The sequence below is a fragment of the Falco cherrug genome, chromosome 5 (assembly GCF_023634085.1).
Source record: "Falco cherrug isolate bFalChe1 chromosome 5, bFalChe1.pri, whole genome shotgun sequence".
Classification (NCBI taxonomy): Eukaryota; Metazoa; Chordata; class Aves; order Falconiformes; family Falconidae; genus Falco; species Falco cherrug.
In genome coordinates this window covers 32,332,011-32,345,605 of record NC_073701.1, presented here as the reverse complement: position 1 = coordinate 32,345,605, position 13,595 = coordinate 32,332,011, and the positions used below count along the sequence as shown (strand labels likewise).

At 45.9% G+C, this 13,595-nt stretch overlaps 1 protein-coding gene across 3 annotated transcripts in view; it reads right to left on the bottom strand.

Moving 5' to 3' along the window:
* Nucleotides 1-13,595, bottom strand: part of ABTB3 (ankyrin repeat and BTB domain containing 3) — a 187,641-nt gene that overhangs the window by 63,386 nt on the left and 110,660 nt on the right. For all 3 annotated transcript variants that reach the window (XM_055710670.1, XM_055710671.1, XM_055710672.1), the window contains exon 3: nt 5,917-6,121. In XM_055710670.1, the coding sequence (XP_055566645.1) occupies nt 5,917-6,121 (205 nt within the window). The remainder of the gene's footprint in view (nt 1-5,916; nt 6,122-13,595) is intronic.

The window sequence follows — 13,595 nt, the reverse complement described above, 5'->3', positions numbered from 1 at the left end:
ACAAGAAAAAGCCTATCTAGACAAAGGTAGGGAGATGTTTTTGCTTGTAGGTAAGAGTCAGAAACTAATATTATGAAAAGATCTATCCATTTATTTAGTTTGTTGTTTATGTTTTCATGGGTGGTTTTTAAAGAAAATCCCAATATAAGAATTGAAAATTCTCAGTTCTGACAGTTTTCATTTTAGAACGTATGATGAAACCATATACACAACGCTAGTTTTTAAGTGTTATTGGAGGACAGAAAAGCATGTTTTTTCCAATGTTTAGCATACATTTCAGATGGGTTTCTGGGCTGCAAACCTCATATTTTATATTTACACCATAAGCTACTTGTCTTCAGATACAGCAAATACTTCCTGATGTCTTCAAAAAGCTGCCAGTTGCGATCCTGTCCAGGGACCCAGCAGCTCTGACTGATGCACCATGCAAGTCCATGCAGCTATCCCAAACTAGGCAGCTCCTCCACCACAACAGAAGCCCAGCTAAGGGTGACCCACGTAGCCAACCTCTGAAAAATCCAATTCCGCATTTTGTTCAGGCTGAAGGATCAAATCTTGCTTTCACACAAGCCTCAGTGAGACCTGCCTTGGTAGAGGGACTGTTAACCCTTATGCTTTCATGTGCCAAGACATTTGTGCTCCAGAGTCTGCACAATGGTATCTGCAAGTTACAGTTTTTGAACTCGCATCCAGCATTTGAATGTGCCATCCTGTTGCCTCTCCTGTGTTAAAAACATTAATGGTGCAACAGAGTCAAAGTGATGACTCTGCCAGCAAACACAATGGGGAAATACTTCACAGGCAGTTTTGACATCAGATTTGACACGACTGGCTGTGGTATAAATCCCTGAAGAGATGCCAGCACTGAGAGTGCGGTGTGGAATGGCTCAGGTAATGTGCTTGTTCTCACAGTGCTGCATGCAATTTTCTCTTGAAAAAAATCCTACAGCCACCCCATGGACAGTGTTAAGTCTAGCTTAATAAATTAGATGTAGAATACAGCCCCAGCCCAGCAAGGATGTACCGTCAGACAGCCAAGCTATGAATATGCCTGAACCATTTCTTGTAACATGTGCCATCTCATGTCGCTGCCAATACTGTTTCTGAAGGGATTATTTTAAAGTGGAAAGTCTGACTTCTAGGATGCAAATCTAGAGGATTTGTGTAAGGATGGATCTGGCATTTCTTTTCAGTGGTTCCCAGTCAAATGAACCCTGGTGTTAACTTTGAGTTCAGCAAGGCCATGGTTTTACCACGTGAAGTTTTCAAGTAAATAGTGGATAAAAATATATAGGGTTATATGGGCTTATGCCATACAGGCACATCAAGCGTGTGCAATCCCGTCTTCAGATAGAAATTTGCAAGGAAGGTTCATGCAGGTTTCATAGCAGGACTCCCACATGCCCAGTGCTAGCACTTGTTCTCCTTCAGCATTCCCTGTCACTCCCTCCACTCTCTGCTGCCTTTGCTGGAGACTGTCATACCCGTGGAGTTTGTGCCACATAGTAATTTAAATCAAGGACACATTTCCCTAGTTATCTTCTTACTGAAGTTGTTCTACGGATACAATCTGTGCTACAGACATGGCTGTACCCATTACGGAGGTGCTTTGAAAGAGTTAAAGTTATTTTATAGCAGCAGAACACTCCTCTCAATAAGGGGGCCGCATCACATTAATTAGACACATACACTGATAACTATCCAAAGCATGAAACAAAATTCAGATGATAACCCAACCCCTTTCTATTAATCACAAATGACTACAGGCTACAAATGGCACGTGTGTGCATGTGCAGGGGACAGGTATATTTGTGTGTGTGTATGTCCACATGCATGTGCAAGGCAGGCAGAAAAATAAGAAGCAAGCAATAGCCCATGGGAGTTTCCTAAGGAACTGCTCCACATACAGGGAAAAGTAGTGAAGGAAAAGTGAAAAGAAGGTTAAAACCAGACACGTATCCATCAACTCAATTAAGACTCGAGGGGAAAAGCTAAAGGCTGCCAGGTGGTACAGGGAGTTAATGCTCCTCCAAGGCGGAGTGGCAGAGGAAGTGCTGGAGAAGGAGCTTCGCTGCCTGTGAGCAGAATTAATGGGTGGTTCTGGACCGGCTGGGCTGCCGAGCTGCTGCTTCTCAATGAGTTGTTAATGGGGAACATGGAGAGTGAGGAAGTAATGAGGACTTTGTCAATACAGCTGTGGATAAAAGTGGGTAAGGAACCACTTAAGGAAAAAACCATCACACAAATCTGCAACTACTGATTCTGTGCTTTCCGGTGCTTGAGAAATTACTTGCAATAATTTTGGAAGTGTTATAGAGAGACTGAGAAGCAAAACACAACCACGGGACAGATCCTTTTATTAAACCAAAAGCAGAAAGCAAGCAAGAAATCTTGGCAACATTACCCTCATCTACAATTCCTTCTTTTTTTTTTTTTTTTTTTTTTTTTTTAAATTCCCAGGAAAGCAAAAGAATGAACAAACCTAAATAATCCATAGCCACCCACAAGTGCAGGTACTGGAGGAACACTGCTTCTCCAGGTAATACCTGGCATAAGACAAATGTCTCCATCACATGCCAGCTGGGTGCAATAGGGAAGGGGGAGCCCACAAACAGGTCCATCCCACACACTCCCTGTACCTCCATGCCTGCCAAAATAGCTGTCTGCAGCCCCACAAACAGGTCCAAACCCCCTCCTGTACCTCTGCACCTGCCAAAACAGCTGTCTACATGGTACCTGGGGACATCACATAACCCACCTCAGCAGGACTGGCTTGTGTTGGTGCCAGCAACATAGCCAAAAAATCAGAAAGTTTCTTCCAAAGTGACCAGATTGAAAGAAGAATATGAATTTGGGGTGGGAGGGGATCACATATCCATCTCACAGTTGGGTTTGTTGGAATTTAGGAAGAAGGGAATCTTTTCCAGGTTTTCTGAGCAATCCTGGCTACTCTCCATCTCCTCCCCACCCCATGAAAGCAGCTCCCACCCCCCCACCCAGCAGGAGCATTGCTGTATAATCATCTTTCCCTTTTATTTTATGTAAAGACAAACCCTATAAAAAACACACCACATTGTCATTTCTTTACCTCCATGAAGAGCAAACACAGAGAAATGCTCCCTAGAAACAAAGCACTGGATTTATTCAAAGGTAAACATCCCATTTTACGTGTCCCCCAAGACTCTGAGGGAGGTACTGCTTTCTGTGCTGGCAAGTGCTAAGCCAGGCAGGACTGCCATTGTACCGGCTTCCCTCCCACATCCAGCCTCTGCAGAAGGACATGCAGAGCCTTTGCAGCTCCCTAACTCAACCTGGCTCAGAGCTGAAATCCAGGTGGGCTGGAGATGGATGGGAAGGATGCAAGCAGCTCTCAAGGGGCCACCAAGCACTGCAAGCACTGGGGGAGCTCTCTGGCCACATCCCACAACCCTCTCCACCCTGTGTATGCACAGTCAGGGAGGAGGCGGCCAAGACAGTAGCCAAGTTGGCTTCACGTTAGCCAAGGACAACCCCTTTTCCATGGAAAAGGTGCCTACAGCCAGATCCATGCAGTCCTGGCTTCTCTGCACCAGCAGAGGTACAAAGAGGCCAAGGATGGGGAAAGATGCCTGGATCTCCTTGCTTCTTTATGGGCTTCTTCCAACATAAAAGCAATTGCCGCAGCTGGAGAAGGACAGAGGGAATATGGTACGTAGATATGGCACAAAGCTTGCAGATATTCTGCATATAAAAATGTCATGTTTAACAAACCCACTCCCCTGCAATGCACAAAACCCGATCGTGGAAACCAAAACCACAGAAATAAGTCATGGACCACAAAGCATGCTTCCATGTGAAAAAAAGATGGGAAATAGGGAGGAATGCTCCTCAGAGCCCTCAAGAGAAGTCAGCTTCACCAGTCTCCTTTCTGAGCCGCACAGGATGGTTATATCCAGCTGGTGAAACTCCAGAGTACAACCCCATGGAAATATCCGGGCTCACGCCTAACCCTGCATCGCTCCCACTCCAGCGCTAAGTACTAATGCATGTTTGATTAAGCAACAGGAGGAGTATCTGCTCCTTCCAAAAGTGACCACAAGCTCTTGGCAATAACACCGAGTACTTGCTCTGGCCCTAACCGCACACCGCAGTTGTTAAATTGCCTTGCCAAAGGAAGACATCTTGCCAGACGGAGTATTCAAAATAAAGTGAAGAACAATTGCTTTAAATAATCAGCATTTCAAGTGCTCTAATGAAGAGGACATGTATTAAGGTGATCTCAAAGAAAGGAAAACCTATTAAAGCAAATGCTAAAAGTGATTTTTCAAATATTCCTGACCTTTTCACTTTCCACAGGGAACTCTGCAGAGATCTTACAAAACCAAAGCCTCAGCATTATTTACCTTTATATTCCCACTGGTTCCAGTGGCATTACACTGACAGATGGGGACTACGGATCAGGTGAGTGTATTTTCGAACTTTGGTTATTTCTTGTGCATACTAACCACCCTTGGACATGAGTTATGCCTTCTGAAATAACAAGGCTGGATGACAAATCATTAAATTAAAAAAAATTAGGAAAACGAGAAAATTCTGGATTCCTGTAATTCCCCCCCCCCCCCCTTTTTTTTTTTCATACTTTGGAAACAATAGAGCAAAAAGCGACAAACATGCTCATGGAGCGACCCAAACTTGAAAAGAAACAAAATGCCACCCAAAGTCAAATGGCAAAATTCCCACTAACATCATTAATGCCAGAGTTTCATCTTGTATGCTTTTCTGTGAATTGATATAGAAGTATTTCAACTAAGATATCACATTACATACCATTTATAATTACATATACAATGCGATTCTCAAATGCTGCTTTTGAGATGCAAATCTCATACTGAAACAATAACTCAGCCCTGTACGTTCAGCTCTCGGGGCACATGTGCAGATCAGAGTTTGGCTTACACGTACAGCATGATATATACATCGGGTTGTAAATGTGGAGCCCAGCTTGAAAAAGCAGCCTGCATTTGCATCACCATGATACCCATCTTAAAAATTGAATATGCAGCACCTTCCAAGCACCAGCCGCTCCTCTTGTCTCCATACTGGGGGAGCCTGGTTTATGGCTGGTGAGAAGCGCAGCAGGGAAATAGCACAGTGTGCCTCACCACACACGGGGCAGCTGGTGTTACTGGAGGGTTTCCTGGGCTTTATTTTCCTGGCCAGGAAGCTGTCCCAGTTGCCTTCTGCAGTGCCCACAGACAGAGCTGTCCTGCGCTGGGCATGCTGCCTGCCTGCCAGCATTTGGTAACCCCAGCACTGGATTCAGCGGCATTTCCTTCTCACCTTACCGCAGACCCCAAGTCTGGGGCCTCAGGTGTGCCTCCCCTGCCCCGGCCATCTCCAGAGCAGGGACGACAGCAGCACAGCCAGAGCTGGCCACATCCCCAGCAGGGCAGCCCCAAGGTCACTCCTGAGCCTGGGTACTTGGTACAGCTGGAGCCCAGCATCTTTAATGACCTCTTCTTTCTACACACTACTCTATTAATTTTCCACTTCCCCAATCACAGCTGTTGAGCCCTATTAACACAGAGAAAAAACACATTTAAACCCAAACCTGCTAAGCCAGAAATAGAAGTTCTCATTTTCTTTTCCAAAACACAGAATAGCTGAGCAACAACGAAAGGAAAAGGAAATCTCTCCTGAGTGCACATCTGGAACCAATTTGCTGTATGTAGCCACTGGGTGTCACTTTTGATATATACTGGCTCAGCCACGCAGAGCTTCAGTGAGAAAAATGGATTTCAAAGAGGTGATCCTAAACCAAACCAGACTGCTCCACAGCCTCTCACGCGCAAGCTGTAATTAGCAATTAGCCAGCCAGGCTGATTTATTAATGAAACATCTTTGCCATGACATTAAGCACCATGCAGTGGCTCTTACCTCTCAGTCTGCAGCGTGACTTTTGATGGTTCCACATTGGGGTTCTCCCACTCCATCTGCGGACAGTGCATGAAGTAGCAGAGGGTGTACAGAGCCTCCGGCTCCCAGTACAGCGATCCCTGCTTCTGGTGCATCGGTGTCCCGTTCCCATGCTGCTTGGCATTGAGGGGCTGGAGGTGGTGCATTGCTCGAGACACCAGGTCGCCTGGAAAAAAGCAAAAGCTGGGTGAATGCCAGGCTTTTCAGCTGCCTCTCCCCTGAGTCTTCAAACCAAAAGACATGCTGGGTTGATCTTCCCTTCCATTTAACCTCACAATGCAAATGATAACAGGTAGGGCAGGATCCTGTGCATTGCTCATCACCAGGCTGGATTTTGCCTGGTGGTTTACATGGTGTGGAGTGACATATCCAGGCTGCAGACAAGTCCCTGGAGGCCTGCAGGAGATGTGTTTCTGCAAATATGGTGTGTAGGCAGTGTCAGGCTGGCCCATCTCAGCACCACCAGAAGAGCCAGTATGCCAAGGACGGGGTCACAGCTAACCTACAGGCAGCGTCTGGAGGCTGCCAAAACCCCACAGCCCCATAAAATGACCAGTGGGGATGATGCAGAATGGCACCAAAAGCTGCATGCTCCTGGTTAGCAAGTAGCTGGAAAATCCTTGCAGCACGGGAGGAGGCAGTCAGATAATGCACAGAGCACTGCGGGAATGCGCGAAGGGATATGTGAGTGAAGAAAAAGGAGGAAAAAAAATTGCTAAAAGACAATATCAGAAATGTGCAACTGAAATTATGGTTTGTAAAACGTTAGCAGAAGAGCAAAACCCATGCGCTAGGCTCACCCAGCCCCTCAGGTTTCCAGAGCACAGAAAATGGCCCAAGAGAAAGATGGTTATCATCGCCCCTGCGCCGACGTGGTTCTGGGCACTTCCTCGCAGGGCAGGTATGGGAAACCAGCCACAATATGCAGGCTGGGATCAGCAAAGCCAGCAAGTGAGATTAGCAGGCAAACATACAGGCAAGCAGCAGTGAGTCTCTCAGCAGAGTACTGATTGTAACTAATTAACTAAAGCATCTCCCTCCGAGGCAGTGAATTTTACATTTGTTGACTAGTGACCACTCTATCAAAGGCAGGGAAACAATTGTGGTTATAAACTGCCTGTTTTCACATGTTCAAATCACTCTGAGTGTGCTTTAGGGGGAAATAATGATCTCGGATCAAATCAGATGGTTTGTTTTAAATGAAAATCTGAGCAAGAGCCCTTTGGGTCACTCTTAAGCTATACAAAAGCGAGTGATGGGGGAAAAGAGGACATAATTTTCCAGTGTTAAGAAGTCGTCTTACACTTTCTCTTCTTTGCTTTTCCCAAGTGACCACCGAGCACTGAAACTTGGAAGGAAAAGTTGGAAATGTAAACCAAGGTAGGAACATAAAACCAGATGGGGTGTGTGTGTGCGCTGAATAATGACCTCCTGGGCAAATTTAAAGGAGAACCTTTCTGACTGTGTGCGAGGCAGAGCTACAGGGTTTTTTTGCAGAATCCCACCCCTGTGAACACATCACAGTACATCACCTCTCTTCAGCCTGACTCACACAGAAAATGATGATGCTGCTGTGATGATGTGTACCAGGGAGAATAGAAATGTCTCATTGAAAACTGCTCAGCCCAGTCCTCCAAAAACACAGCCTTAAAACCATGAAGAGAAGAAAACCACTGGCATGAGAAAACTGCCGAGTCCATGATTTCAGGGTTTTGACACAATTTTTTGCTGCACTCTGCAATATTCCTCTGATTCAAAGCTTTCATTTAAAAATAGTTTCTGTCTTTTCCCTCTGCCAGGAAATTGTCATGATAGGACCAATCTTGCAGCGCTGCATGCTCATAATTTCCAAGGGAAACTGTGCATGTGGAAAGCCCGCAGGATCAGGTCCACAGCAGAAACAGATGTGCCTCTGAGGTGACTCTCCAGTCCTGCACAAAATAATGTGCTGGCAAGCAGAAGCAGCAGGGAAGTTTGGGACCCCCTTCACTCAGCCCACTGTTACAGCAGACGTGCACTGCCAAGCCTAAGCATGGGCCAATGTAACTGCTAGTAACCTAGCAAAAGTAGCAAAATTAAATTCCTCTCTTTTTCTCCAAAAGGCAAAAAAATTGCGTAGAAGTGCTGCCTGCAATGTCCAGCTTTAACAATAATAGCAAAAGCAGAGAAAAAGGAGTTGTACTAAATTCAGCCTTTTCAGACCAAGCCGCTAAAGCACTAAAGCATGTGGTTAAAGTTAAGCACATGACTAGTCTTATTTCAGCGGACTGAGACAGCAAGCACCAGAGGACACCTCTGACTTCTGTACTGAACAATGAATAAAAATCAGCATGCAATTTAGATCCAGATTCAGGCAGCAGCATTACTTCATCCCCGTTCCTCCCTTAGCGCTGGGATGATGCGACTTCAGTGACACAGACTAGAGGAAGCTGCACAGTGCATAAGGACAGAAAGCAGCAGGAAGAATGATGCAGGCAGGGTGGGCAGCGCAGCATCGCTGCTGATGCAAGGCCAGAGGAACTTGAGCCTTGCTGAAATCTATGGCAAAGCTCCCATCCACTTCGATATGACCAGGAGTTCACCCTTTTATTCTGTCTTTCCTCAAATGCTTCTTAAGAAACCCAAACCAATTCATACCATTAAAGCTGAATTAATGCTTTTTATGTTTAAGCCTCATTTAATTACATTACACTAAGAACTGATTGTCTTAGATCTTGCTTTTGCCTTTGCTATGTTATCTGTGGTTATATTTCAAATAATGTCTATATCAACAATTATTAGAAAATTCCTCTATCAGAGACAACTCAAAGCTTAAATAATCAATACCTAAAAAGCATCGAGCTTCACAGAGGACAGTAAGTAAGCAAGCAGAAAAAGCTATGATCTTGGTACCCAACAGGCAGAGCACTGGTGGCAGGATGGGAATCGCTGCCTCTGTTTAATTCCACAGTGTAATCTCAGACAATCCACTGCATGCCCTGCTGCCCTTTTCCTCCTCCAGCCACGTCCAGTTACGGTGCAAATTCTTCAGGACAGAGGAATGTGTCTTAGCATATCTGTGCACCAGGACAGTATCCAGAAGGGATGAGAGAGCTGACAAGCGCACGCACACACTGCATGGTAGTACTTACGCACACTGTAAAATATAGCATACTGTAACATCTGCTTTGAGATCCATGTGTGTTGTTTTCAATCCCTACCACATTTTGCTGCTTCTATTCTTCATTGCTAATATGCTTTCACTTCTCTATTATCTTCCAAAGAATACATGAGGAGTTGAAACTCTCTTTCATCCTGGCCAGGGCACCCCAAAATCCATAGATGTGAAACCAGTTCCACGATGGGACTCACTGGTCTGGTCTCCAGCAGTCAGCCAACTCAAGTCTCTTCTGGGATACTCAGCCTCTCCCTGCCAGCTGTAAAAGCCATGGTGTAGCTGAACACTGAGGGCAACCTTGAATTTGCAGGCAAGCATAAAGAGACAAGGCCCCTTCATCCGTGCTTGCTGTCTGCTCTTCAGAGCCATGTTCCGCACAGCAATGCTCTGCAGGGTGAGGTTACCTGCTTGCAGCATTGCTGGCTCTCCTGCATCTTTTTTGGCACTGAAAATAGGTCTCAGCTATATCAGCTGAGCGCATCTGAAAGGCCAATAAATTCTTGAGTGCATCATTTCCAAAAATCCCATAAAAAAAATAAAAATCCCAGCAGCTGAGGTCATCTTGTACCTCCATGGACACAGCTCCCAACGGCTGTGGTGTCAGGACACAAGGGGCTCAGCAGGGATCCCTGCCTTGCTGTCCCCTGCGCTCCTTCTTGCCCCATACCACTGCCTGCAACCCATCTGAGGAACAGATTTGGGAGCCGATCTGCCTGATGAAAGACCTTGCCAGTTTTATTTTGTTTTTAAATTAAACCAAATAAACACTTCTGCAATTTATGCAATGTAAGCCAAATGAGACAACGCACAAACTGCTCTGCTGGCAGAGCCAGGGAGATGAAGACATCACATTGTGTAGGGTAGACACACACACAAAAAAACCGCCAACCAGTGAGGTTTGGGGTATTTGAGGATATTTTTGTTGCTGAAGCTGGGAAGCCAGAACTGGAGGGCAGGTTCCCAGAGGTCAGCAAAGGCAGCAGCAAGCCCCAGGCTGTCACTGCCTTGCAGCCCTTGATCGGGATGGGGAAGAGATCTGGCAATGTGGCTGCACGCTGGAGCTTGTCAGCCCAGAGGAGGGTGGCCATGCTTCGCACACCAGCTAGCAAATGACCCACAAAACATCACCACTCCCCAGCACGTGAAGAGCTGCCACTGCAGCTACCAGCATTTTATCCTTTCCACAACTAAAGCAGGACTTGCCCATCACTGCTGCTGTCAGTTCAGCACAGTTTATGAATGCAAGGTCCACATACATTTGATTTCAAGATTGAAAATATTATGTAATGTGCATGTTGTGACATGGGCCTGGTTAAAGGCAATACTAAAATGCAAGGAACAGCTTCACTGACTTCAAGTCAAAGATGTGACAGGGAAAGTTAAGCTGCTCCAGTCTGTATGAGGATGGTATACAACATACAACAACAGCATACAGCACACAAGTGGATGCTCGAGCCCTCTCCACAGTGAAGCCTTTTTTTTTCTTTTTTTTTTGGCTATTATCATCACTTTACTATTTTAGAACCCAATGCTTAAAAAACAGCACATCTGTTTCCAATTTTGTAACAGAGGAGGGTGGAAAAAAGAAGAAAAGCAAAAAGAGAAGGAACAAATAGGAAATACTAAATGCCCAATATCCACTCGTGAGGAGCTTCCTGCAGGATTTTATGGTCTGTCATGACAGACCTGACCTTGCAATCATGCCTGCCTAGGAGCAGGCTCACTGCTTTCAGAGGGATCAACTTCCACAGCCTAAAACATCCAGCTGGGTATGTGTCTGCACAACTACAACCCCAAGGTGAATGACGCTGGACAATCCTTACACAGCCGCTCCCTACCAACACCTACTTCGTAGTTTTCTTGTTCCAAAAGAATGTCCTAAAACCGCAAGAACAACTTCATGATACCATTTTTGCACACTGAAAACAAGCCACACAGTTCTTTGGCCTGTGCCTTTCCTTCAAAGCCCAGGGGAGAGAGGAGGACCTCTGTTTCCACCTCAGCCCTCTTCCCGCGTGACGCCCTGTTAGGATGCTGTGCAAAGCAGCAGCCAGGCCCTGTGTCCAGCACGATGGCATCCTGCAGGCAGCACCCATCAGTTTGGTAATGCTGGTCTGACCATCCTTCCAGCTGTCCATGACTCCAATGTGCGTAGCCTGCTCTCAGGAACCATGCCCTGCAGTGGGGCGTGTTGAGAGCAGCAGTGTTACTGCTTTGATGTGCTACCTGAGTGAACATTTTCTCATGCAAAGACAGGGCCAGAGCCATAGACTGGAGTTCTGTCTGTCCTTCAGAGCTCTTAATGTCTTCCTGGGTCCTATCCAGACCATGCAAAAGAGGAGTATTCCTCAGGGAGCAGCATGTGGATAACTGGCTAGCTGAAAAGGGTCACATAGACATAGTCCAGCTGGCTGAACAAAAATGCACATCGCTCTCAGCTTATCTGAAGTAAAGCAAAATACAGTCTTTGGCTGTCCTTGTTACTAATAGCAGGAAGATCGCAGTGAGAAAAGAATGTTACAGGTGGGAACAGATAACTACAGAAGAGAAACTAGGGGCGGGCTTGGTATTTAGGCAACTAACCAATAATGAGCTTAACTTTTGTAATATGTATGAGCTAATTATAAGAAGGCATAAAAGGTGACTGTAAGAGACAATAAACAAAGTCTGCTGATCACTCATATTGAGTGACTGTGTCTTCCCTCCGTCGCAACAGCAGCAGCACTCCAGATTCCAACTTCATGTCATGGCCAGTAGTTTCCAAAGTTAGCCCCCTATAAGCAGTGACTCAGGTGCAAAACTCACTTTCTTGACCTGGATTCATTTCACACCTCATTGAAAAAGTCCTGCATCAACATGTTTGCTCATGACCACCTCTGGGGAGACTATATCGAAAACATGAATTACAACCCTGATAATAAACCATGGCCTATTGAATAAGGCTTGCTATCTGCTAGCCATGGCCACCCTGTACCTCTCCCAAACTGTAGCTATGTCTCTCTCCATTTCTACCTCCCTGTCGCCTCTGGTTTCTGCACCAAAGTGATGCCTTGCTACAGCTCGCCCCAGCATATGCCTGTAAGTACATGAATACAGGTGAATACGGATAGCTGAACTGTGTCTTCTGCACCACAGCAGACCGACTCCAGCCATCTGCTCAGTCAGCTGCCTGAGCCATCCCTACACTCTTGATTTCAGCTGCACTGTTCCTCCATGTTTGCTCTGTCTCCGGTGTTGCACCAATCTCTATGTTTCAAAAATCAGCTGAGCAAAAACTGCTCGAGGGAAACCTTTCCTCAAATGATTTAGTGGAGGTCATTCTATCGTTGACTCAAGACAACCCATCTTTACCAGGCAAGGAGTGTGCAGAAAGCTAGGGTAGGTGCACACTAGGAAGTATTTAGTATGTATTTCACTGCGCACATGCTCTTAGCACAACATATTTTCAAACACAAAGCTATGCTATTCTTGGCACACAGTATATTCCAGATTCAAGAGCCAGATGCCTCGGGCTGCAGGTCTGCTTAGGGTGCCATAACCCACAGTCAGTGGAGCATCCCATGCGCAACCAATTCACCATCGAACTCACCTTGCAGAAACCTCCCCAGCTCTGCCATCTCTACTTGTCCACATTGTGCCCCTACGTGAATTTGCTATCCCAGGAAAGCTTTTCCTCTCCTAACCGCCATTCATCTATGCCAGAGAAGAGTAAACGAAGGAGCTGTAGTCCCCAACTCTGAATTCAGCACCAAAAGACAGGACTGGGATACGAGCAGCCCATTTCCTGAAAGTGGCTTTGCTGTGGCCTCCCACACATCACTTAACCTTTTACCTCCACTTATCCCACCATCACAAGAAGCTTCTATTTACATTAGAGAGTAAGTGTTTGCATGTGATTTAGTGTTTGCAACACCTTTGAAGGCTGAGAAATTAGGGATTGGATATATCCCATAAAAAAGCCACAATAATAATTAAACCTTCTCAAGTTCACACACCTATTATAACAACACTATTATCTTTAAAATCTCCAATCCAATGTGGCAATCATGATGTTTTTGTTTGATTCCCCTTAAAACACGTCAACTACAAACACAACAAGCTTTGACTCAGATGAGCTACTTGTCAGTTGACCTAATGCAGAGCCTTCCCTCTGCAGACTGCCACTGCCTTATGGACCACCGTTCCTGGATTTTATTTGGCTTGATGCAGACCCATGTCCTCAAACTCTGAATTTAAGGGGCCCTTATGGCTGAGCAGACCAGCTAAAGAACACTTGCCCTCGCCTTACTGATGGCCTGTGATCTGCACGGCAGGGACAGGGAGGACTGCAAACGTAAGGAAAGGAAAATACTGTTTTAACCCTAAGCATGCTGTGATGCACAGGAGTTCAGGGGGTGAACAAGTGTCTGCACCTCAAGGGTGATGTACATGGGAGAGACCTGGGCCAATGCACTGGTGTATCAGGGAAGGGAGGCAGAGGGCT